Genomic DNA, 25,698 nt, shown 5'->3' on the forward strand with positions numbered 1-25,698 from the left:
TAACAAGGGAGATGAGCTGCACCTGAGACCCATGCTGGGTATTTACCTGCGCCACTGAGCACGCTCCGGCTTTTTGTACCAGGAACCAGCGTTTGGTTCGGGCGGCCAATAAACCCCCCCCCCCCCCATGGAGGTGTAAAACTAAGGGGGAAAGATGGCGTTTGCCAGCCTGGAGCTGGCCCTGCACCGAGTGCCCGGCGTGTGTGGGGATGAGGAGATCTACGGGGAAGGCTTGTCCGAAGGGGTAAGGAGCTCGGTAACAAGAGCTTACACTCTAAAAAAGGGATATCCTGCTCTTGTTGTACTACAGCTCCCAGCATCCTCTCACAGGCTCTAGCTGTGCTGGCTGAGGGGCATGCTGGGAGTTGTAGTTCACAAGCTGAACCCCAAGCTGCTCTGAAACTACAAGCACCGTTACTACCTGTAGTGGGTAAAGGGCAAGTAAAGCCTAGTATTGGTGATGTCCGGAGCCCACGGGCAATATATGGGGGGTACTGTAGTGGGGGCGGGGGGGTACCCATTTCTGTACATATGTGCCTCTCACTGTCTGCACAGCTGCCCCCCTGTGTGGTCTGTGCCCCTCATTGTATTTATTTGTACTTGTCCCACCCCCCCCCCCCCCAACTCCATTTATCCCCACACTGAATTCCTTTGCCCCCCTACCCCCTCCCTGCTTAGCATCCAATAACCTGCAGGGAATCATCCCTTGTACTGGGCAGATTGGGCTCCCTCTGGTACTAGATTGTAAGCTCTGTGGCACACACCCACTGCTACTATAGGCACCATCTCTCCCTATTATACCTGCTATCCCACAGCCCCAGTCCCTTCCCAGAGGCTATTATCCCCCCACTGCTACTATAGGCACCATCTCTCCCTACTATACCTGCTATCCCACAGCCCCAGTCCCTTCCCAGAGGCTGTTATCCCACTGCTACTATAGGCACCATCTCTCCCTACTATACCTGCTATCCCAACAGCCCCAGTCCCTTCCCAGAGGCTATTATCCCCCCACTGCTACTATAGGCACCATCTCTCCCTATTATACCTGCTATCCCACAGCCCCAGTCCTTCCCAGAGGCTATTATCCCCCACTGCTACTATAGGCACCATCTCTCCTACTATACCCTGCTATCCCACAGCCCCAGTCCCTTCCCAGAGGCTATTATCCCACTGCTACTATAGGCACCATCTCTCCCTACTATACCTGCTATCCCACAGCCCCAGTCCCTTCCCAGAGGCTATTATCCCACTGCTACTATAGGCACCATCTCTCCCTACTATACCTGCTATCCCACAGCCCCAGTCCCTTCCCAGAGGCTATTATCCCACTGCTACTATAGGCACCATCTCTCCCTACTATACCTGCTATCCCACAGCCCCAGTCCCTTCCCAGAGGCTATTATCCCACTGCTACTATAGGCACCATCTCTCCCTACTATACCTGCTATCCCACAGCCCCAGTCCCTTCCCAGAGGCTATTATCCCCCCACTGCTACTATAGGCACCATCTCTCCTACTATACCTGCTATCCCACAGCCCCAGTCCCTTCCCAGAGGCTATTATTCCCACTGCTACTATAGGCACCATCTCTTCCCTACTATACCTGCTATCCACAGCCCCAGTCCCTTCCCAGAGGCTATTATCCCCACTGCTACTATAGGCACCATCTCTCCCTACTATACCTGCTATCCCACAGCCCCAGTCCCTTCCCAGAGGCTATTATCCCCCACTGCTACTATAGGCACCATCTCTCCCTACTATACCTGCTATCCCACAGCCCCAGTCCCTTCCCAGAGGCTATTATCCCCGCACTGCTACTATAGGCACCATCTCTCCCTACTATACCTGCTATCCCACAGCCCCAGTCCCTTCCCAGAGGCTATTATCCCACTGCTACTATAGGCACATCTCTCCCTACTATAACCTGCTATCCCACAGCCCCAGTCCCTTCCAGAGGCTATTATCCCCCCACTGCTACTATAGGCACCATCTCTCCCTACTATACCTGCTATCCCACAGCCCCAGTCCCTTCCCAGAGGCTATTATCCCCCACTGCTACTATAGGCACCATCTCTCCCTACTATACCTGCTATCCCACAGCCCCAGTCCCTTCCCAGAGGCTATTATCCCCCCACTGCTACTATAGGCACCATCTCTCCCTACTATACCTGCTATCCCACAGCCCCAGTCCCTTCCCAGAGGCTATTAATCCCCCCACTGCTACTATAGGCACCATCTCTCCCTACTATACCTGCTATCCCACAGCCCCAGTCCCTTCCCAGAGGCTATTATCCCCCACTGCTACTTATAGGCACCATCTCTCCCTACTATACTGCTATCCCACAGCCCCAGTCCCTTCCCAGAGGCTATTATCCCCCACTGCTACTATAAGGCACCATCTCTCCTACTATACCTGCTTATCCCACGCCCCAGTCCCTTCCCAGAGGCTATTATCCCCACTGCTACTTATAGGCACCATCTCTCCCTACTATACCTGCTATCCCACAGCCCCAGTCCTTCCCAGAGGCTATTATCCCACTGCTACTATAGGCACCATCTCTCCCTACTATACCTGCTATCCCACAGCCCCAGTCCTTCCCAGAGGCTATTATCCCCCCACTGCTACTATAGGCACCATCTCTCCCTACTATACCTGCTATCCCACAGCCCCAGTCCCTTCCCAGAGGCTATTATCCCCGCCACTGCTACTATAGGCAACCATCTCTCCCTACTAATACCTGCTATCCCACAGCCCCAGTCCCTTCCCAGAGGCTATTATCCCCACTGCTACTATAGGCACCATCTCTCCCTACTATACCTGCTATCCCACAGCCCAGTCCCTTCCCAGAGGCTATTATCCCCCCACTGCTACTATAGGCACCATCTCTCCCTACTATACCTGCTATCCCACAGCCCCAGTCCCTTCCCAGAGGCTATTATCCCCCCACTGCTACTATAGGCACCATCTCTCCCTACTATACCTGCTATCCCACAGCCCCAGTCCCTTCCCAGAGGCTATTATCCCCCCACTGCTACTATAGGCACCATCTCTCCCTACTATACCTGCTATCCCACAGCCCCAGTCCCTTCCCAGAGGCTATTATCCCCCCACTGCTACTATAGGCACCATCTCTCCCTACTATACCTGCTATCCCACAGCCCCAGTCCCTTCCCAGAGGCTATTATCCCACTGCTACTATAGGCACCATCTCTCCCTACTATACCTGCTATCCCACAGCCCCAGTCCCTTCCCAGAGGCTATTATCCCCCCACTGCTACTATAGGCACCATCTCTCCCTACTATACCTGCTATCCCACAGCCCCAGTCCCTTCCCAGAGGCTATTATCCCCCCACTGCTACTATAGGCACCATCTCTCCCTACTATACCTGCTTCCCTTCCCAGAGGCTATTATCCCCCCACTGCTACTATAGGCACCATCTCTCCTACTATACCTGCTATCCCACAGCCCCAGTCCCTTCCCAGAGGCTATTATCCCACTGTTACTATAGGCACCATCTCTCCCTACTATACCTGCTATCCCACAGCCCCAGTCCCTTCCCAGAGGCTATTATCCCCCCACTGCTACTATAGGCACCATCTCTCCCTACTATACCTGCTATCCCACAGCCCCAGTCCCTTCCCAGAGGCTATTATCCCCCACTGCTACTATAGGCACCATCTCTCCCTACTATACCTGCTATCCCACAGCCCCAGTCCCTTCCCAGAGGCTATTATCCCTTACTGCTACTATAGGTGCTTCTTACTCTCCCTTTATTACAAGTTTGTTGTTTGGGTATGGTTTGCCTTTAAATACTTGCTCCCCTCCCCCAGCTGATTCCTTTCCCCTATTAACCTGTTCCTGCCCGGTGGCTGTTGCCATTAATTGCTCTGGTTTCTCCCCCTACAACGGACAGTCTAGGGGGGGATTTTGGGGTGAGTGCTTATTTGTGCCCTGGGTACCCCTGGAACTATAGCGGGGTGACTGTTACCCCAATGTTTCTATATATCTGTAACCTTGTTATGGGCTAAGGGGGCCCAGCCTGAAGGCCAGTTAGGGGGGGATTTGGGGTGAGTGCTTATTTGTGCCCTGGGTACCCCTGGAACTATAGCGGGGGTGACTGTTACCCCAATGTTTCTATATATCTGTAACCTTGTTATGGGCTAAGGGGGCCCAGCCCTGAAGGCCAGTTAGGGGGGATTTGGGGTGAGTGCTTATTTGTGCCCTGAGTACCCTGGAACTATAGCAGGGGTGACTGTTTACCCCAATGTTTCTATATATCTGTAACCTTGTTAGTTGCTTATGGGCTAAGGGGGCCCCAGCCTGAAGGCCATGTTAGGGGGGATTTGGGTGAGTGCTTATTTTGTGCCCTGGGTACCCCTGGAACTATAGCGGGGTGACTGTTACCCCAATGTTTTCTATATATCTGTAACCTTGTTATGGGCTAAGGGGGCCCAGCCTGAAGGCCAGTTAGGGGGGGATTTTGGGGGTGAGTGCTTATTTGTGCCCTGGGTACCCCTGGAACTATAGCGGGGGTGACTGTTACCCCAATGTTTTCTATATATCTGTAACCTTGTTATGGGCTAAGGGGGGCCCAGCCTGAAGGCCAGTTAGGGGGGGATTTGGGGTGAGTGCTTATTTGTGCCCTGGGTAACCCCTGGAAACTATAGCAGGGTGACTGTTACCCCCAATGTTTCTATATATCTGTAACCTTGTTATGGGCTAAGGGGGCCCAGCCTGAAGGCGCAGTTAGGGGGGGATTTGGGTGAGTGCTTATTTGTGCCCTGGGTACCCCTGGAACTATAGCGGGGTGAACTGGTTACCCAATGGTTTCTATAATGCTGTAATACGCTTGTTAATGGGCTAAGGGGGCCCAGCCGAAGCCAGTAGGGGGGGATGGGGTGGTGCTTATTGGTGCCTGGGTCTCCTGGAACTATAGCCGGGGTGACTGTTACCCCAATGTTTCTATATATCTGTAACCTTGTTCATGGCTAAGGGGGCCCAGCCTGAAGGCCAGTTAGGGGGGGATAGGGGCGCACTTATACTCACCCCCACATATAATTAACCTCCTGACCTCTCTCCTCTCTATTCATCTGAGCAGCAATACCCTGCTACCATTAAACTACAACTCCCAGACACCTTGACGCGAGTAGAAGGGCTGCAGGTTGGGAGTCTCGCTGTGCTCCCCCACTTATTCTCAGAGCTCTCACCCTGAGTTTCTCCCTCCTGAGCAATTAGCTGCCAGCCCGCCGGTACTGATGAGTCACTGTCTGGCAGTTACTGGGGGGGGGGGGTTTGTTTTGTCTGCTCAGAAGCCTCCAGGGGAAGGAGTGCGAGAGGGGACGAGATGCTTAATATAAACAAGAGGGAGGAGGCGCAGCTCGCACACCTCCCCCCACATGTCTCCGAGTCTCCAACACTGCCCGTATTCTTACATAACCACAGAATTGGGGGGGGGGGCGGTGTCGGATGGATTCTCAATTTATACAACTACATCTCCCAGCATCCTCTCCCACACAGGTCTTGGGATTATTATGAATAAATCTTCCTTACCCAGCTGCTCTAGAACAGAGGTGTTTCCCAGCATTCCCTGCAACAGACTCTTAAAGGGGTGGTTCACCTTTGAGTTAACTTTTCTGAGATTTTGCAATTGGTCTTTATTTGAAGTTTTTTTTAGTTATTTCAATAATTGTTCTGCAGGTCCTCCAGTTTGGCGTTTCAGCAGCTATCTGGTTGCTAGGGTCCAGATTACCATAGCAACCAGGGAGTGGCTTGAATGAGAGGCTGGTATATGAATAGGGGAGGGGCCGAATAGAAAGATAAGGGATAAAAAGTACCAATAACAATAAAACTGGAGCCTCACAGAGCAATAGGGTTTGGCTGCCGGGGTCACTGACCCCCATTTGACAAGTAGAAGGCAAATCATTCAAAAACTATAAGAAATAAATAATGAAGACCAATTGAAAAGTTGTTTAGAATCATCATATAACATACTAAAAGTTGGTTTGCCTTTAATCGCAGGTAGCGGGCCGCAAAGGTTTCCCGCACGTGATCTACGCGCGCTTGTGGCGCTGGCCGGACCTGCACAAGAATGAGCTGAAACACGTCAAGTTCTGCCAGTTTGCCTTCGACCTGAAGTACGACAGCGTCTGCGTCAACCCCTATCACTATGAGCGGGTGGTTTCGCCCGGCATTGGTGAGTAATAGGGGTGCCCTGCTGGGAATGGGGGTGCCCTGCTGGGAATAGGGGTGCCCTGCTGGGAATAGGGGTGCCCTGCTGGGAATGGGGGTGCCCTGCTGGGAATGGGGGTGCCCTGCTGGGAATGGGGGTGCCCTGCTGGGAACGGGGTGCCCTGCTGGGCCCGGGGGTTCTCTGCTGGGCCCGGGGGTTCTCTGCTGGGCCCGGGGGTGCTCTGCTGGGAACGGGGGTTGTCCTGCTGGGAACGGGGGTGCTCTTGCTGGGAACGGGGGTGCCCTGCTGGGAATGGGGGTGGTCCTGCTGGGAACGGGGGTGATCTGCTGAGAATGGGGGTTGTCCTGCTGGGAACGGAGGTGCTCTGCTTGGAACGGGAGTGCTCTGCTGGGAATGGGGGTGCTCTGCTGGGAATGGGGGTGCTCTGCTGGGAACGGGGGTGCTCTGCTGGGAACGGGGGTTGTCCTGCTGGGAACGGAGGTTGTCCTGCTGGGAACGGGGGTGCCCTGCTGGGTGCCCTGTGGGGAATGGGGGTGCTCTGCTGGGAATGGGGGTTGTCCTGCTGAGAACAGGGGTGCCCTGTGGGTAACGGGGGTTGTCCTGCTGGGAACGGAGGTTGTCCTGCTGGGAACAGGGGTGCCCTGTGGGGAATGGGGGTGCTCTGCTGGGAATGGGGGTTGTCCTGCTGGGAATGGGGGTGCTCTGCTAGGAATGGGGATGCTCTGCTGGGATCGGGAGTTGTCCTTCTGGGATCGGGGGTTGTCCTGCTGGGATCGGGGGTTGTCCTGCTGGGATCGGGGGTTGTCCTGCTGGGTGCCCTGTGGGGAACGGGGGTGCTCTGCTGGGAACGGGGGTGCTCTGCTGGGAACGGGGGTGCTCTGCTGGGAACGGGGGTGCTCTGCTGGGAACGGGGGTTGTCCTGCTGGGAACGGGGGTGCCCTGCTGGGTGCCCTGTGGGGAATGGGGGTGCTCTGCATGGAATGGGGGTTGTCCTGCTGGGATCGGGGGTTGTCCTGCTGGGATCGGGGGTGCCCTTTGTACCTACAGTAGCGGGAGGCCAATGGAAAGGCCAAGCTAGAAGGAACTGGTTTCCCTTCATAGTCTGACATTGCTTTTCTTTCTGTTCCAGGTCTGAGTATCCCCAGCACCGGTGAGTAACCAGTATTTCTATGTGCACCCAACGCTAAGCCAACTGAGCTTTCCCTAATTTGTTTCTTATTCACTCGACTTCTCATTCACACTAGTCTGTTTTTCCGCTTGTGTTTAGCAACCACTCCATGCCGGTCAGTAAAAGAGGAGTATGCCCATGAGTGTGAAATGGAAGCATCTTCGTGTCTCCCAACATCCCAGGAACTTCCACCTGCCATCAAACATGCATCCCTTCCTCCAATGCCTCAGTCAGAGCCCTATCGGCAGCCGCTGCCCCCACTCACCCTGCCCAAGAGCCCCCAGACTGCTATCAGCATGTATCCCAACATGCCTCTGTCTCCCTCTGGTAAGTACGTAAGGTGATGTTTCATTGTACGACATAACCAGTTAGAGGTTCTGGGTTCAGTTCTACAGAGCAGATCCCCAGGGGGCAGAGAGAGACAGCGGTACCACTTTATAGATCCCTGGGTAAGGTCTCACCTAGAGCTCTGGGTTCTACAGAGCAGATCCCCAGGGGGCAGAGAGAGACAGCGGTACCACTTTATAGATCCCTGGGTAAGGTCTCACCTAGAGCTCTGGGTTCTACAGAGCAGATCCCCAGGGGGCAGAGAGAGACAGCGGTACCACTTTATAGATCCCTGGGTAAGGTCTCACCTAGAGCTCTGGGTTCTACAGAGCAGATCCCCAGGGGGCAGAGAGAGACAGCGGTACCGCTTTATAGATCCCTGGGTAAGGTCTCACCTAGAGCTCTGGGTTCTACAGAGCAGATCCCCAGGGGGCAGAGAGAGACAGCGGTACCACTTTATAGATCCCTGGGTAAGGTCTCACCTAGAGCTCTGGGTTCTACAGAGCAGATCCCCAGGGGGCAGAGAGAGACAGCGGTACCGCTTTATAGATCCCTGGGTAAGGTCTCACCTAGAGCTCTGGGTTCTACAGAGCAGATCCCCAGGGGGCAGAGAGAGACAGCGGTACCGCTTTATAGATCCCTGGGTAAGGTCTCACCTAGAGCTCTGGGTTCTACAGAGCAGATCCCCAAGGGGCAGAGAGAGACAGCGGTACCACTTTATAGATCCCTGGGTAAGGTCTCACCTAGAGCTCTGGGTTCTACAGAGCAGATCCCCAAGGGGCAGAGAGAGACAGCGGTACCGCTTTATAGATCCCTGGGTAAGGTCTCACCTAGAGCTCTGGGTTCTACAGAGCAGATCCCCAGGGGGCAGAGAGAGACAGCGGTACCGCTTTATAGATCCCTGGGTAAGGTCTCACCTAGAGCTCTGGGTTCTACAGAGCAGATCCCCAGGGGGCAGAGAGAGACAGCGGTACCACCTATAGATCCCTGGGTAAGGTCTCACCTAGAGCTCTGGGTTCAGTTCTAAAAACAAGTTTCCCCATTCCAGTGGCTCCTGGTTGCCCCCTTGTCCCCCTGCATGGCGAGGGGCTCCTACAGATAGCTCCATCCCACCCCCAGCAGATGGTATCCACATCTCCGCCTTCCACACCGGGCCAGAACTCCCAGCAGAATGGTTACCCTTCCCCACCCAAGCAGCCCTTCCATGGTGAGTGCATACCAGTTACCAGGAATTGCCCTGTTTGGGGCAGATGTATATATACAATATATTGTACTCACAGTCCCTATTCTTTACCAGCTTCATGGACTGGGAGCAGCACAGCCGTATATACCCCGAGCCCTGGGGGGCAGCAGAACGGCAGAGGAAACCAGCAACCTCCACTTCACCACCCAAACCACTACTGTACGCCTTCCCCTCCCGTCTCCTCCTACTTGCCTGCCCCTCCACCTTCCTGCCCTGTGTCTTCAAATATCTTTCCCCCCCCTGCAGGGCCCCTTCACCAGAGCTCCCCCCAGTATCAGCACCCCGTATCGAACCACCCAGGTGAGGGCCGTATGAAGGGCAGCGACTGTGCGAGACCGCATCTGAACCTCCCATCTAACCCGTTACCTTCTGTGTCAGGCCCAGAGTTCTGGTGCTCCGTTGCCTATTTCGAGATGGACGTTCAGGTTGGAGAGATATTTAAAGTGCCGTCTAACTGCCCCGTGGTCACGGTGGACGGATACGTTGACCCCTCTGGCGGTGACCGTTTTTGCCTTGGCCAGCTTTCTAACGTGCATCGCACAGACACTAGCGAGCGCGCACGGTAAGCAGTCTCCCTGACAACTGTTGGTTGCTACGTTATATATGGATACCCAGAACAGGGCCACTTTCAGAAATCACGGGGCCCCTCACAACAAAATTTTCTGGGCCCCCCCATGGCCCCTCCCAGCAATACAGAGGACACACAGACATAAAAAGTATCAGGGCCCCCCATATGCTATGCTGGCCAGGCCCCCCCCCAATTGCCCCCATACACAGTATCCCCCAATTGCCCCCCATACACAGTATCCCCCAATTGCCCCCCATACACAGTGTCCCCCAATTGCCCCCAATTCACAGGACCCTCAATTTTTCCACATACACAGGGCCCCCATTTGCTCCCCATACACAGTGCCCCCCCATACACAGGGCCCACAATTGCCCCCCATACAAAGGGCCCCCATTACACAGGACCCTCAGTTTTTCCACATACACAGTGCTCCCAATAGCCCCCATACACAGTGCCCCCAATAGCCCCATACACAGTGCCCCCAATAGCCCCCAGCCCCCAACAGTGCCCCCAATAGCCCCCATACACAGTGCCCCCAATAGCCCCCATACACAGTGCCCCCAATAGCCCCCATACACAGTGTCCCCCAATAGCCCCCATACACAGTGCCCCCAATAGCCCCCATACACAGTGCCCCCAATAGCCCCCATACACAGTGTCCCCCAATAGCCCCCATACACAGTGTCCCCCAATATCCCCCATACACAGTGCCCCCCAATAGCCCCCATACACAGTGTCCCCCAATATCCCATACACAGTGTCCCCCAATATCCCCATACACAGTGCCCGCAATAGCCCCCATACACAGTGTCCCCCAATAGCCCCCATACACAGTGCCCCAATAGCCCCATACACAGTGCCCCCAATAGCCCCCATACAAAGTGCCCCCCAATATCCCCCATACACAGTGCCCCCAATAGCCCCCATACAAAGTGCCCCCAATAGCCCCCATACACAGTGTCCCCCAATATCCCCCATACACAGTGCCCCCAATAGCCCCCATACACAGTGCCCCCAATAGCCCCATACACAGTGTCCCCCAATATCCCCATACACAGTGCCCGCAATAGCCCCCAATATCCCCCATACACAGTGCCCCCAATAGCCCCCATACACAGTGCCTCCGGAAGACAGTCTTCTTTGGCGGCAACTTTGGGCTCCTCTGCTAAACAGGCCCTTTTATAAGGTTGCGACCAATCGGATTTGAATAAGCATAACAGGGCCCATAATGAAGTGAAGATTGCCCGGGCCGACTGTGCCCCCATGATGGCGGCCCTGACCCAGAAACCCATTGGGCACGTGGGTTCACCTTTACATTAAATTTTAGTTTGTCCCTGACCCCGGCAGCCGAAACCTATTGCTCTGTGATCTTACATTTTTATTATTATTGTTACTTTTTATTACTTCTCTTTCTATTCCCTTCCTCTCCACTCCATATATCAACTGCTGCCTGGTTGTTAAGGTAAACAAGACCCTAGTAACCAGATAGCGGCTAAAATGAAGACCAATTGCAAATGGTCTAAGGATATCACTGTCTGTATCATACTAAAAGTTTATTTAACCCCTTGCAGACTTCACATTGGGAAGGGGGTGCAGCTTGAGTGTCGGGGAGAGGGCGACGTGTGGATGAGGTGCCTCAGTGACCACGCGGTGTTCGTGCAGAGTTATTACCTGGACAGGGAGGCGGGGCGAGCGCCGGGGGACGCCGTGCACAAGATTTACCCGGGCGCCTACATTAAGGTAAAGAGCCCTGCTATTTACTAACCAGTGCAAAGCATTGTGGGATATCTGGGTGCACAGGATTACCCCCCCCCCCCGTGCTATAACTTTATTTCCCTCTCCCCCTGCAGGTGTTCGACTTGCGTCAGTGCCACCGACAGATGCAGCAACAGGCGGCTACGGCTCAAGCAGCGGCGGCGGCCCAAGCGGCGGCCGTGGCCGGCACAATACCCGGCCCTGGGTCAGTGGGTGGCATCGCCCCTGCTGTCAGTAAGTAATGCGCCTGAATGTGCTGTTGGGTGCCTATTTGCCCTCTAGTTATACCATTCTTTCCTATATTTGCCCCCCCTTGGGCAGCTCATAGAACCCCTATGCTAGGTAAGTGGGTTTCTACCAGCCCCGTTGACTTTAATGGAAACCACAGCAGGGACATAGATTATAGAATGGCCAATTCTAAGCAACTTTTCAATTGGTCTTTATTATTTATTTCTTATAGTTTTGTGACTATTTGCCTTCTTCTTTGCAGCTTTCAAATGGGGGTCACTGACCCCAGCAGCCAAACCCTATTGCTCTGTGAGGCTCCAGTTTTATTGTTACTGTTACTTTTTATTCCTTATCTTTCTATTCAGTCCCTCCCCCTATTCATATATCAGCCTCTTGTTCAAACAGCTCCCTGGTTGCTAAGGTAATTTGAGCCCTAGTAACAGTATATCTGACCCCGGCAGCCAAACCCTATTGCTCTGTGAGGCTCCAGTTTTATTGTTATTGTTACTTTTTATTCCTTTTCTTTCTATTCAGCCCCTCCCCTATTCATATACCCGCCTCTCATTCAAACCTCTCCCTGGTTGCTAAGGTAAGGTGAACCCTAGCAACCAGCTAACTGCTGCACTTTTAAACTGCAGCAAAACGTGAAATAATTAAAAATAACACAAAGACCAATTGCAAATTGTCTTAGAATATTACTCTCTACATCATACTTGTAAAGGGGATGTTCACCTTTGAGTTAACTTTTAATATGATGTAAAGAGTGATATTCCGAAACAATGTGCAATTGGTCTTCATTTTTTATTATTTGTAGTTTTTTAGTTATTTCCCTGTTTGTTCAGCAGCTCTGCAGTTTGAAGTTTCAGCAGCTATCTGGTTGCTAGGGTTCACATTACCTTAGCAACCAGGGAGTGGGTTGAATGAGAGGCGGGTATATGAATAGGGGAGGGGCTGAATAGAAAGATAAGGAATAAAAAGTAACAATAAAACTGGAGCCTCACAGAGCAATAGGGTTTGGCTGCCGGGGTCAGATATACTGTTGCTAGGGCTCAAATTACCTTAGCAACCAGGGAGTGGGTTGAATGAGAGGCGGGTATATGAATAGGGGAGGGGCTGAATAGAGAGATAAGGAATAAAAAGTAACAATAACAATAAAACTGGAGCCTCACAGACCAATAGGGTTTGGCTGCCGGGGTCAGATATACTGTTGCTAGGGCTCAAATTACCTTAGCAACCAGGGAGTGATTTGAATGAGAGGCGGGTATATGAATAGGGGAGGGGCTGAATAGAAAGATAAGGAATAAAAAGTAACAATAACAATAAAACTGGAGCCTCACAGAGCAATAGGGTTTGGCTGCCGGGGTCAGTGACCCCCATTTGAAAGCTGCAAAGAGGCAGAAGAAGAAGGCGCCGAGTAATTCAAAAACGCTAAAATATAAATAATGAAGACCAATGGAAAAGTTGATTTAGTTCTATAACATACTAACAGTTACCTTGAAGATGAGTCACCGCCCCTTTAAATGTATGTTTCCTGGGTAAAATCTACGCATATAGAGGCGATGGCCTAAACCAGTGGTGCCCAACTGTCACCCTCTGCCTAAAGGGCAGCTGGGATACTGCTCAGTACTTATGGGGGGTACCCCTAGAACTATGGGCGAGTAGCCATTAAAGGGCTGGTTTATCTTTTATGTTAACTTTTAGTACTTTATAGAATGTCCTATTCCTAGCAACTATTCAATTGGTCTTCATTATTTATTTCATATAGTTTTTCCTACTTTTAAATGGGGGTCACTGACCCCGGCAGCCAAACCCTATTGCTCTGTGAGGCTCCAGTTTTATTGTTATTGTTACTTTTTATTCCTTATCTTTCTATTCAGCCCCTCCCCTATTCATATACCTGCCTCTCATTCCAACCACTCCCTGGTTACTAAGGTAATTGGGGACCCTAGCAACCAGATAGCTGCTGAAACTCAAATTACCTCTGTCTCCATGATTAACCCATGTTGTTCCCTAGGCCTGTCTGCTGCCGCCGGCATCGGGGTGGACGACCTGCGGCGCCTCTGTATCTTGCGCCTGAGTTTCGTCAAGGGGTGGGGCCCCGATTACCCCCGGCAGAGCATCAAGCAGACCCCCTGCTGGATAGAGGTCCACCTTCACCGTGCCCTGCAGCTTCTGGATGAAGTTCTCCATACGTTGCCAATGGCCGACCCCAGCTCCGTCAACTAACCAATGGCAGACCCCGAGCTCTCGTCAGCCAGCCAATGGCAGACCGGCTTCCAAGGCCCGGGTGAGACGTGACCAAGAACGAGCCAATCAGGATTCATCAGATTTTTAGCTCAAGAACAACCTTTGCTATAGACTTGTGGTCTCGGCTGAACCATTGGGCACGGGGGGAACCGCTAACCTCCCCTTGGATCTTCCCGCTGATGGGTGGAACCCGTCGGACTGTAGTTGGGCTGATCCGGGCCCCGAGGCGCAGAACCTTGGGGTGACAGAGAGGAACTGTGTTTTTATGGCTTAAATGTCCCTTATTTTTTTGGTCAGAAGATTTATTTTTGGTCTGATATTTAGCACTTGGCTCTTTGGTGCCTGGAGGACACCCCCCCAGCTGTTTCCCTGGCGTTTAAAGGGTAAATAAAATGCAGATAGTATAAATGCTTTTTTTTAATGTGCCGTTTAAAATGATGTGGCTACCTCAGCCCCCCCCTCCCCCCTCTGCCTGGGCTCCTCTCTCACTGCCCCCCCAGCCATTTTGCCCCCCCATTCCCGCCCCATTGGTACTAACACGTGGCCTTTGCTGCTTTTCCAATGCTTGGGATTTGTTTGTTTTTTTAGCAGCAACCACATTTATTTGTTTTGTATTGTGGTATCATTTCCAGGCCAAATGTGCTACCGAACAGCAGCGCCGTGTGTGCAGCCCAAAGGGTTCCCATTATACAGAACCTGCCCAATAGCTTCCGACGTATTCTAAATAAAATATTTATGTACTGTTACTTATAACTCTGCCGTCCCTCTGTGTGTGGGTACAGCTCTCTCCTCCATGGGCACAGAGCCCCCCAACCCTCACAGGTCTCTCCTTCATGGGCACAGAGCCCCCCAACCCTCACAGGTCTCTCCCTCATGGGCACAGAGCCCCCCAACCCTCACAGGTCTCTCCCTCATGGGCACAGAGCCCCCCAACCCTCACAGCTTTCTCCTTCATGGGCACAGAGCCCCCCAACCCTCACAGGTCTCTCCTTCATGGGCACAGAGCCCCCCAACCCTCACAGCTTTCTCCTTCATGGGCACAGAGCCCCCCAACCCTCACAGGTCTCTCCCTCATGGGCACAGAGCCCCCCAACCCTCACAGCTCTCTCCTCCATGGGCACAGAGCCCCCCAACCCTCACAGCGCTCTCCTCCATGGGCACAGAGCCCCCCAACCCTCACAGCTCTCTCCTCCATGGGCACAGAGCCCCCCAACCCTCACAGGTCTCTCCTCCATGGGCACAGAGCCCCCCAACCCTCACAGCGCTCTCCTTCATGGGCACAGAGCCTCCCAACCTTCACAGCGCTCTCCTCCATGGGCACAGAGCCCCCCAACCCTCACAGGTCTCTCCTTCATGGGCACAGAGCCCCCCAACCCTCACAGCTCTCTCCTCCATGGCACAGAGCCCCCCAACCCTCACAGCGCTCTCCTCCATGGGCACAGAGCCCCCCAACCCTCACAGCTCTCTCCTTCATGGGCACAGAGCCCCCCAACCCTCACAGGTCTCTCCTTCATGGGCACAGAGCCCCCCAACCCTCACAGCTCTCTCCTCCATGGGCACAGAGCCCCCCAACCCTCACAGCGCTCTCCTCCATGGGCACAGAGCCCCCCAACCCTCACAGCTCTCTCCTTCATGGGCACAGAGCCCCCCAACCCTCACAGCTCTCTCCTCCATGGGCACAGAGCCCCCCAACCCTCACAGCGCTCTCCTCCATGGGCACAGAGCCCCCCAACCCTCACAGCTCTCTCCTTCATGGGCACAGAGCCCCCAACCCTCACAGCTCTCTCCTTCATGGGCACAGAGCCCCCAACCCTCACAGCTCTCTCCTCCATGGGCACAGAGCCCCCAACCCTCACAGCTCTCTCCTCCATGGGCACAGAGCACCCCAACCCTCACAGGTCTCTCCTTCATGGGCACAGAGCCCCCAACCCTCACAGCTCTCTCCTTCATGGGCACAGAGCCCCCCAACCCTCACAGCTCTCTCCTTCATGGGCACAGAGCCCCCCAACCCTCACAGGTCTCTCCTCCATGGGCACAGAGCCCCCCAACCCTCACAGGTCTCTCCCTCATTGGCACAGAGCCCCCCAACCCTCACAGCTCTCTCCTTCATGGGCACAGAGCCCCCCAACCCTCACAGCTCTCTCCTTCATGGGCACAGAGCCCCCCCAACCCTCACAGCTCTCTCCTTCATGGGCACAGAGCCCCCAACCCTCACAGCTCTCTCCTTCATGGGCACAGAGCCCCCAAACCCTCACAGGTCTCTCCTCCATGGGCACAGAGCCCCCCAACCCTCACAGGTCTCTCCTTCATGGGCACAGAGCCCCCCAACCCTCACAGCTCTCTCCTTCATGGGCACAGAGCCCCCAACCCTCACAGGTCTCTCCTTCATGGGCACAGAGCCCCCCCAACCCTCACAGCACTCTCCTCCATGGCCACAGAGCCCCCCAACCCTCACAGGTCTCTCCTTCATGGGCACAGAGCCCCCCAACCCTCACAGCTCTCTCCCTCATTGGGCACAGAGCCCCCCAACCCTCACAGCTCTCTCCTCCATGGGCACAGCGCCCCCCAACCCTCACAGCTCTCTCCTTCATGGGCACAGAGCCCCCCAACCCTCACAGCTCTCCCCTTCATGGGCACAGAGCCCCCAAACCCTCACAGGTCTCTCCTTCATGGGCACAGAGCCCCCCAACCCTCACAGCTGTCTCCTTCATGGGCACAGAGCCCCCCAACCCTCACAGCTCTCTCCCTCATTGGGCACAGAGCCCCCCAACCCTCACAGCTGTCTCCCTTCATGGGCACAGAGCCCCCAAACCCTCACAGGTCTCTCCTCCATGGGCACAGAGCCCCCCAACCCTCACAGGTCTCTCCCTCATGGGCACAGAGCCCCCCCAACCTTCACAGCTCTCTCCTCCATGGGCACAGAGCCCCCCAACCCTCACAGGTCTCTCCCTCATGGGCACAGAGCCCCCCAACCCTCACAGGTCTCTCCTTCATGGGCACAGAGCCCCCAACCCTCACAGGTCTCTCCCTCATGGGCACAGAGCCCCCCCAACCTTCACAGCTCTCTCCTCCATGGGCACAGAGCCCCCCAACCCTCACAGGTCTCTCCCTCATGGGCACAGAGCCCCCCAAACCCTCACAGGTCTCTCCCTCATGGGCACAGAGCCCCCCAACCCTCACAGGTCTCTCCTTCATGGGCACAGAGCCCCCACACCCTCACACCTCTCTCTTTCATGGGCACAGAGCCCCCCAAACCTCACAGGTCTCTCCTTCATGGGCACAGAGCCCCCCAACCCTCACAGGTCTCTCCTTCATGGGCACAGAGCCCCCAACCCTCACAGGTCTCTCCCTCATGGGCACAGAGCCCCCCAACCCTCACAGCTCTCTCCTCCATGGGCACAGAGCCCCCCAACCCTCACAGGTCTCTCCCTCATGGGCACAGAGCCCCCCCAACCTTCACAGCTCTCTCCTCCATGGGCACATAGCCCCCCAACCCTCACAGGTCTCTCCTTCATGGGCACAGAGCCCTCCAACCCTCACAGGTCTCTCCCTCATGGGCACAGAGCCCCCCAAACCCTCACAGGTCTCTCCCTCATGGGCACAGAGCCCCCCAACCCTCACAGGTCTCTCCTTCATGGGCACAGAGCCCCCCAACCCTCACACCTCTCTCCTTCATGGGCACAGAGCCCCCAACCCTCACAGGTCTCTCCTTCATGGGCACAGAGCCCCCCAACCCTCACAGGTCTCTCCTTCATGGGCACAGAGCCCCCCAACCCTCACAGGTCTCTCCTTCATGGGCACAGAGCCCCCCAACCCTCACAGCTCTCTCCTTCATGGGCACAGAGTCCCCAACCCTCACAGGTCTCTCCCTCATGGGCACAGAGCCCCCCAACCCTCACAGCTCTCTCCTTCATGGGCACAGAGCCCCCAACCCTCACAGGTCTCTCCCTCATGGGCACAGAGCCCCCCAACCCTCACAGGTCTCTCCTTCATGGGCACAGAGCCCCCCAAAACTCACAGGTCTCTCCTTCATGGGCACATAGCCCCCCAACCCTCACAGGTCTCTCCCTCATGGGCACAGAGCCCCCCAACCCTCACAGGTCTCTCCTTCATGGGCACAGAGCCCCCCAAAACTCACAGGTCTCTCCTTCATGGGCACAGAGCCCCCAAACCCTCACAGGTCTCTCCTTCATGGGCACAGAGCCCCCCAACCCTCACAGGTCTCTCCTTCATGGGCACAGAGCCCCCCCAACCCTCACAGGTCTCTCCTTCATGGGCACAGAGCCCCCCAACCCTCACAGGTCTCTCCCTCATGGGCACAGAGCCCCCCAACCCTCACAGCTCTCTCCTTCATGGGCACAGAGCCCCCAACCCTCACAGGTCTCTCCCTCATGGGCACAGAGCCCCCCAACCCTCACAGGTCTCTCCCTCATGGGCACAGAGCCCCCCAACCCTCACAGGTCTCTCCCTCATGGGCACAGAGCCCCCCAACCCTCACAGGTCTCTCCTTCATGGGCACAGAGCCCCCCAACCCTCACAGGTCTCTCCTTCATGGGCACAGAGCCCCCCAACCCTCACAGGTCTCTCCTTCATGGGCACAGAGCCCCCCAACCCTCACAGCTCTCTCCTTCATGGGCACAGAGCCCCCCAACCCTCACAGGTCTCTCCCTCATGGGCACAGAGCCCCCCAACCCTCACAGGTCTCTCCCTCATGGGCACAGAGCCCCCCAACCCTCACAGCTCTCTCCCTCATGGGCACAGAGCCCCCCAACCCTCACAGGTCTCTCCTTCATGGGCACAGAGCCCCCAACCCTCACAGGTCTCTCCCTCATGGGCACAGAGCCCCCCAACCCTCACAGCTCTCTCCCTCATGGGCACAGAGCCCCCCAACCCTCACAGGTCTCTCCTTCATGGGCACAGAGCCCCCAACCCTCACAGGTCTCTCCCTCATGGGCACAGAGCCCCCCAACCCTCACAGGTCTCTCCTTCATGGGCACAGAGCCCCCCAACCCTCACAGGTCTCCCCTTCAATATTGTTCGGTGGTGTCCCTTTAGCGCCACCCTGTGGCAGCAGGGGTAGCACTCTCGCTAGGGCTGAAGATCCATCGCTTACACTGTAAGGCTGAATAGAGAGATGTCCCTTCAGCACTCTCCGGCCCAACAGAACTGGACCTGCTCGTCTCTCCTTGCCTTCACCGTGTCTGTGGGATCCTCCGGCCGACTGAACCCATTTATAGGGGATCATGAGAGTAAACTGTTCTGCCTTATAGGGATCATGTCTGGGTTGCGATTTGAGGTTTACAGCAGCCCCTTTGGCATTAGCCAGAGTGCCCAAATGGCTAGTCCAGCCTGGTGGGGGTCGAACCCTCACGGGGGGGCACTGAGACACCGACACAAAGGAGATGCTTGGGATTAGCCCCCCGGGACGGCTGTACCCATGATTGTGACTTCACTGACACCCATACGCTGAGGCGTTTGCCTACCTACACCCCAATTCCCCCCACTGGCACCCACACGCTGAGGCGTTTGCCTAATTACACCCCAATTCCCCCCACTGGCACCCACACACTGAGGCGTTTGCCTAATTACACCCCAATTCCCCCCACTGGCACCCACACACTGAGGCGTTTGCCTAATTACACCCCAATTCCCCCCACTGGCACCCACACACTGAGGCGTTTGCCTACCTACACCCCAATTCCCCCCACTGGCACCCACACGCTGAGGCGTTTGCCTAATTACACCCCAATTCCCCCCACTGGCACCCACACACTGAGGCGTTTGCCTAATTACACCCCAATTCCCCCCACTGGCACCCACACGCTGAGGCGTTTGCCTACCTACACCCCAATTCCCCCCACTGGCACCCACACGCTGAGGCGTTTGCCTAATTGCACCCCAATTCCCCCCACTGGCACCCACACGCTGAGGCGTTTGCCTAATTACACCCCAATTCCCCCCACTGACACCCACACGCTGATGCATTTGCCTAATTACACCCCAATTCCCCCCACTGACACCCATACGCTGAGGCGTTTGCCTAATTACACCCCAATTCCCCCCACTGACACCCATACGCTGAGGCGTTTGCCTAATTACACCCCAATTCCCCCCACTGACACCCACACGCTGAGGCGTTTGCCTAATTACACCCCAATTCCCCCCACTGACACCCACACGCTGAGGCGTTTGCCTAATTACACCCCAATTCCCCCCACTGACACCCACACGCTGAGGCGTTTGCCTAATTACACCCCAATTCCCCCCACTGACACCCACACGCTGAGGCGTTTGCCTAATTACACCCCAATTCCCCCCACTGACACCCACACGCTGAGGCGTTTGCCTAATTACACCCCAATTCCCCCCACTGACACCCATACGCTGAGGCGTTTGCCTAATTACACCCCAATTCCCCCCACTGACACCCACACGCTGAGGCGTTTGCCTAATTACACCCCAATTCCCCCCACTGACACCCACACGCTGAGGCGTTTGCCTAATTACACCCCAATTCCCCCCACTGACACCCACACGCTGAGGCGTTTGCCTAATTACACCCCAATTCCCCCCACTGACACCCACACGCTGAGGCGTTTGCCTAATTACACCCCAATTCCCCCCACTGACACCCACACGCTGAGGCGTTTGCCTAATTACACCCCAATTCCCCCCACTGACACCCACACGCTGAGGCGTTTGCCTAATTACACCCCAATTCCCCCCACTGACACCCACACGCTGAGGCGTTTGCCTAATTACACCCCAATTCCCCCCACTGACACCCACACGCTGAGGCGTTTGCCTAATTACACCCCAATTCCCCCACTGACACCCATACACTGAGGCGTTTGCCTAATTACACCCCAATTCCCCCCACTGACACCCACACGCTGAGGCGTTTGCCTAATTACACCCCAATTCCCCCCACTGACACCCACACGCTGAGGCGTTTGCCTAATTACACCCCAATTCCCCCCACTGACACCCACACGCTGAGGCGTTTGCCTAATTACACCCCAATTCCCCCCACTGACACCCACACGCTGAGGCGTTTGCCTAATTGCACCCCAATTCCCCCCACTGACACCCACACGCTGAGGCGTTTGCCTAATTGCACCCCAATTCCCCCCACTGACACCCACACGCTGAGGCGTTTGCCTAATTGCACCCCAATTCCCCCACTGACACCCACATGCTGAGGCGTTTGCCTAATTACACCCCAATTCCCCCCCACTGACACCCACACGCTGAGGCGTTTGCCTAATTACACCCCAATTCCCCCCACTGACACCCACACGCTGAGGCGTTTGCCTAATTACACCCCAATTCCCCCCACTGACACCCACACGCTGAGGCGTTTGCCTACCTACACCCCAATTCCCCCCACTGACACCCACACGCTGAGGCGTTTGCCTAAATACACCCCAATTCCCCCCACTGACACCCATACGCTGAGGCGTTTGCCTAATTACACCCCAATTCCCCCCACTGACACCCACACGCTGAGGCGTTTGCCTAATTACACCCCAATTCCCCCCACTGACACCCACACGCTGAGGCGTTTGCCTAATTACACCCCAATTCCCCCCACTGACACCCACACGCTGAGGCGTTTGCCTAATTACACCCCAATTCCCCCCACCGACACCCACACGCTGAGGCGTTTGCCTAATTACACCCCAATTCCCCCCACTGACACTCACACGCTGAGGCGTTTGCCTAATTGCACCCCAATTCCCCCCACTGACACCCACACGCTGAGGCGTTTGCCTAATTACACCCCAATTCCCCCCACCGACACCCACACGCTGAGGCGTTTGCCTAAATACACCCCAATTCCCCCCACTGACACCCACACGCTGAGGCGTTTGCCTAATTACACCCCAATTCCCCCCACTGACACCCACACGCTGAGGCGTTTGCCTAATTGCACCCCAATTCCCCCCACTGACACCCATACGCTGAGGCGTTTGCCTAATTACACCCCAATTCCCCCCACTGACACCCACACGCTGAGGCCCACCCTAATTACACCCCAATTCCCCCCACTGACACCCACACGCTGAGGCGTTTGCCTAATTACACCCCAATTCCCCCCACTGACACCCACACGCTGAGGCGTTTGCCTAATTGCACCCCAATTCCCCCCACTGACACCCATACGCTGAGGCGTTTGCCTAATTACACCCCAATTCCCCCCACTGACACCCACACGCTGAGGCCCACCCTAATTACACCCCAATTCCCCCCACTGACACCCACACGCTGAGGCGTTTGCCTAATTACATCCCAATTCCCCCCACTGACACCCATACGCTGAGGCGTTTGCCTAATTGCACCCCAATTCCCCCCACTGACACCCACACGCTGAGGCGTTTGCCTAATTGCACCCCAATTCCCCCCACTGACACCCACACGCTGAGGCATTTGCCTAAATACACCCCACTTCCCCCCACTGACACCCACACGCTGAGGCGTTTGCCTAATTACACCCCAATTCCCCCCACTGACACCCACACGCTGAGGCGTTTGCCTAATTACACCCCAATTCCCCCCACTGACACCCACACGCTGAGGCGTTTGCCTAATTGCACCCCAATTCCCCCCACTGACACCCACACGCTGAGGCGTTTGCCTAAATACACCCCACTTCCCCCCACTGACACCCACACGCTGAGGCGTTTGCCTAATTACACCCCAATTCCCCCCACTGACACCCACACGCTGAGGCGTTTGCCTAATTACACCCCAATTCCCCCCACTGACACCCACACGCTGAGGCGTTTGCCTAATTACACCCCAATTCCCCCCACTGACACCCATACGCTGAGGCGTTTGCCTAATTACACCCCCAATTCCCCCCACTGACACCCACACGCTGAGGCGTTTGCCTAATTGCACCCCAATTCCCCCCACTGACACCCACACGCTGAGGCGTTTGCCTAATTACACCCCAATTCCCCCCACTGACACCCACACGCTGAGGCGTTTGCCTAATTGCACCCCAATTCCCCCACTGACACCCATACGCTGAGGCGTTTGCCTAATTACACCCCAATTCCCCCCACTGACACCCACACGCTGAGGCGTTTGCCTAATTACACCCCAATTCCCCCCACTGACACCCACACGCTGAGGCGTTTGCCTACCTACACCCCAATTCCCCCCACTGACACCCACACGCTGAGGCGTTTGCCTAAATACACCCCAATTCCCCCCACTGACACCCATACGCTGAGGCGTTTGCCTAATTACACCCCAATTCCCCCCACTGACACCCACACGCTGAGGCGTTTGCCTAATTACACCCCAATTCCCCCCACTGACACCCACACGCTGAGGCGTTTGCCTAATTACACCCCAATTCCCCCCACTGACACCCACACGCTGAGGCGTTTGCCTAATTACACCCCAATTCCCCCCACCGACACCCACACGCTGAGGCGTTTGCCTAATTACACCCCAATTCCCCCCACTGACACTCACACGCTGAGGCGTTTGCCTAATTGCACCCCAATTCCCCCCACTGACACCCACACGCTGAGGCGTTTGCCTAATTACACCCCAATTCCCCCCACCGACACCCACACGCTGAGGCGTTTGCCTAAATACACCCCAATTCCCCCCACTGACACCCACACGCTGAGGCGTTTGCCTAATTACACCCCAATTCCCCCCACTGACACCCACACGCTGAGGCGTTTGCCTAATTGCACCCCAATTCCCCCCACTGACACCCATACGCTGAGGCGTTTGCCTAATTACACCCCAATTCCCCCCACTGACACCCACACGCTGAGGCCCACCCTAATTACACCCCAATTCCCCCCACTGACACCCACACGCTGAGGCGTTTGCCTAATTACACCCCAATTCCCCCCACTGACACCCACACGCTGAGGCGTTTGCCTAATTGCACCCCAATTCCCCCCACTGACACCCATACGCTGAGGCGTTTGCCTAATTACACCCCAATTCCCCCCACTGACACCCACACGCTGAGGCCCACCCTAATTACACCCCAATTCCCCCCACTGACACCCACACGCTGAGGCGTTTGCCTAATTGCACCCCAATTCCCCCCACTGACACCCACACGCTGAGGCGTTGCCTAATTACATCCCAATTCCCCCCACTGACACCCATACGCTGAGGCGTTTGCCTAATTGCACCCCAATTCCCCCCACTGACACCCACACGCTGAGGCGTTTGCCTAATTGCACCCCAATTCCCCCCACTGACACCCACACGCTGAGGCATTTGCCTAAATACACCCCACTTCCCCCCACTGACACCCACACGCTGAGGCGTTTGCCTAATTACACCCCAATTCCCCCCACTGACACCCACACGCTGAGGCGTTTGCCTAATTACACCCCAATTCCCCCCACTGACACCCACACGCTGAGGCGTTTGCCTAATTGCACCCCAATTCCCCCCACTGACACCCACACGCTGAGGCGTTTGCCTAAATACACCCCACTTCCCCCCACTGACACCCACACGCTGAGGCGTTTGCCTAATTACACCCCAATTCCCCCCACTGACACCCACACGCTGAGGCGTTTGCCTAATTACACCCCAATTCCCCCCACTGACACCCACACGCTGAGGCGTTTGCCTAATTACACCCCAATTCCCCCCACTGACACCCATACGCTGAGGCGTTTGCCTAATTACACCCCAATTCCCCCCACTGACACCCACACGCTGAGGCGTTTGCCTAATTGCACCCCAATTCCCCCCACTGACACCCACACGCTGAGGCGTTTGCCTAATTACACCCCAATTCCCCCCACTGACACCCACACGCTGAGGCGTTTGCCTAATTGCACCCCAATTCCCCCCACTGACACCCATACGCTGAGGCGTTTGCCTAATTACACCCCAATTCCCCCCACCGACACCCACACGCTGAGGCGTTTGCCTAAATACACCCCAATTCCCCCCACTGACACCCACACGCTGAGGCGTTTGCCTAATTACACCCCAATTCCCCCCACTGACACCCATACGCTGAGGCGTTTGCCTAATTACACCCCAATTCCCCCCACTGACACCCACACGCTGAGGCGTTTGCCTAATTACACCCCAATTCCCCCCACTGACACCCACACGCTGAGGCGTTTGCCTAATTACACCCCAATTCCCCCCACTGACACCCATACGCTGAGGCGTTTGCCTAATTACACCCCAATTCCCCCCACTGACACCCACACGCTGAGGCGTTTGCCTAATTACACCCCAATTCCCCCCCACTGACACCCATACGCTGAGGCGTTTGCCTAATTACACCCCAATTCCCCCCACTGACACCCATACGCTGAGGCGTTTGCCTAATTACACCCCAATTCCCCCCACTGACACCCATACGCTGAGGCGTTTGCCTAATTACACCCCAATTCCCCCCACTGACACCCATACGCTGAGGCCCACCCTAATTACACCCCAATTCCCCCCACTGACACCCACACGCTGAGGCGTTTGCCTAATTGCACCCCAATTCCCCCCACTGACACCCATACGCTGAGGCGTTTGCCTAATTACACCCCAATTCCCCCTACCTCTCCCCTTTGGTAGGACCCCCTGACCCATTTGTGACAGACCCCCCCCCCCCCATATTTAGGGTGCACCTGATAGTAGAACTGCCCCTGAGTAGGGCTAGTGTTTGGGAAGCTACACCAGTAAGTGACTGAATTGTATGAGCTGGGGGCCATATAAAGAGAGTAGTGGGGGCCCCTGTATGGGACTGGGGTTTGGGCATCACGACACACATATTTCTCCTCTCGATTTACACGACTCTCTCCCTACAATCCCGCCTACGTTCTACCAACACAGCTCATAAAGCGCCGCCTTTTCTCATGGCCCCGCCTAGCTGTTTCACACGTGTTCTGTGTCAGCCAATCGGCGCCTGCTAAGCGCTTGCGCGTCACTGCCCTGGAACTACAATTCCCACAGTGCCCCTC

The 25,698-nt window shown here is 55.6% G+C and overlaps 1 protein-coding gene across 1 annotated transcript; it reads left to right on the forward strand.

Moving 5' to 3' along the window:
- smad4.2 (SMAD family member 4, gene 2) lies at positions 1-14,475 on the forward strand. Its single transcript, XM_031891857.1, has 12 exons — positions 1-336; positions 556-586; positions 6,022-6,196; positions 7,323-7,343; positions 7,461-7,688; positions 8,737-8,895; positions 8,986-9,090; positions 9,178-9,231; positions 9,310-9,493; positions 11,071-11,239; positions 11,350-11,488; positions 13,497-14,475. Exons 1-12 carry the CDS (start codon positions 155-157, stop codon positions 13,706-13,708), a joined length of 1,659 nt encoding a protein of 552 aa, XP_031747717.1. The 5' UTR covers positions 1-154; the 3' UTR covers positions 13,709-14,475.
- The last annotated feature ends 11,223 nt before the right edge of the window (positions 14,476-25,698 follow it).

Source organism: Xenopus tropicalis, chromosome 8, assembly GCF_000004195.4.
Source record: "Xenopus tropicalis strain Nigerian chromosome 8, UCB_Xtro_10.0, whole genome shotgun sequence".
Taxonomy (NCBI): Eukaryota; Metazoa; Chordata; class Amphibia; order Anura; family Pipidae; genus Xenopus; species Xenopus tropicalis.

What these genes read in the sequence shown, in the direction of transcription:
- smad4.2 (XM_031891857.1), top strand. Translation starts at nt 155, where the DNA reads ATGGCGTTTGCCAGCCTGGAGCTGGCCCTGCACCGAGTGCCCGGCGTG. An exon ending in GCATCCTCTCACAGGCTCTA is followed by an intron (nt 337 to 555) that starts GCTGTGCTGGCT and finishes CTGTCTGCACAG; the next exon opens with CTGCCCCCCTGTGTGGTCTG. An exon ending in CCCCGTATCGAACCACCCAG is followed by an intron (nt 9,232 to 9,309) that starts GTGAGGGCCGTA and finishes CTTCTGTGTCAG; the next exon opens with GCCCAGAGTTCTGGTGCTCC.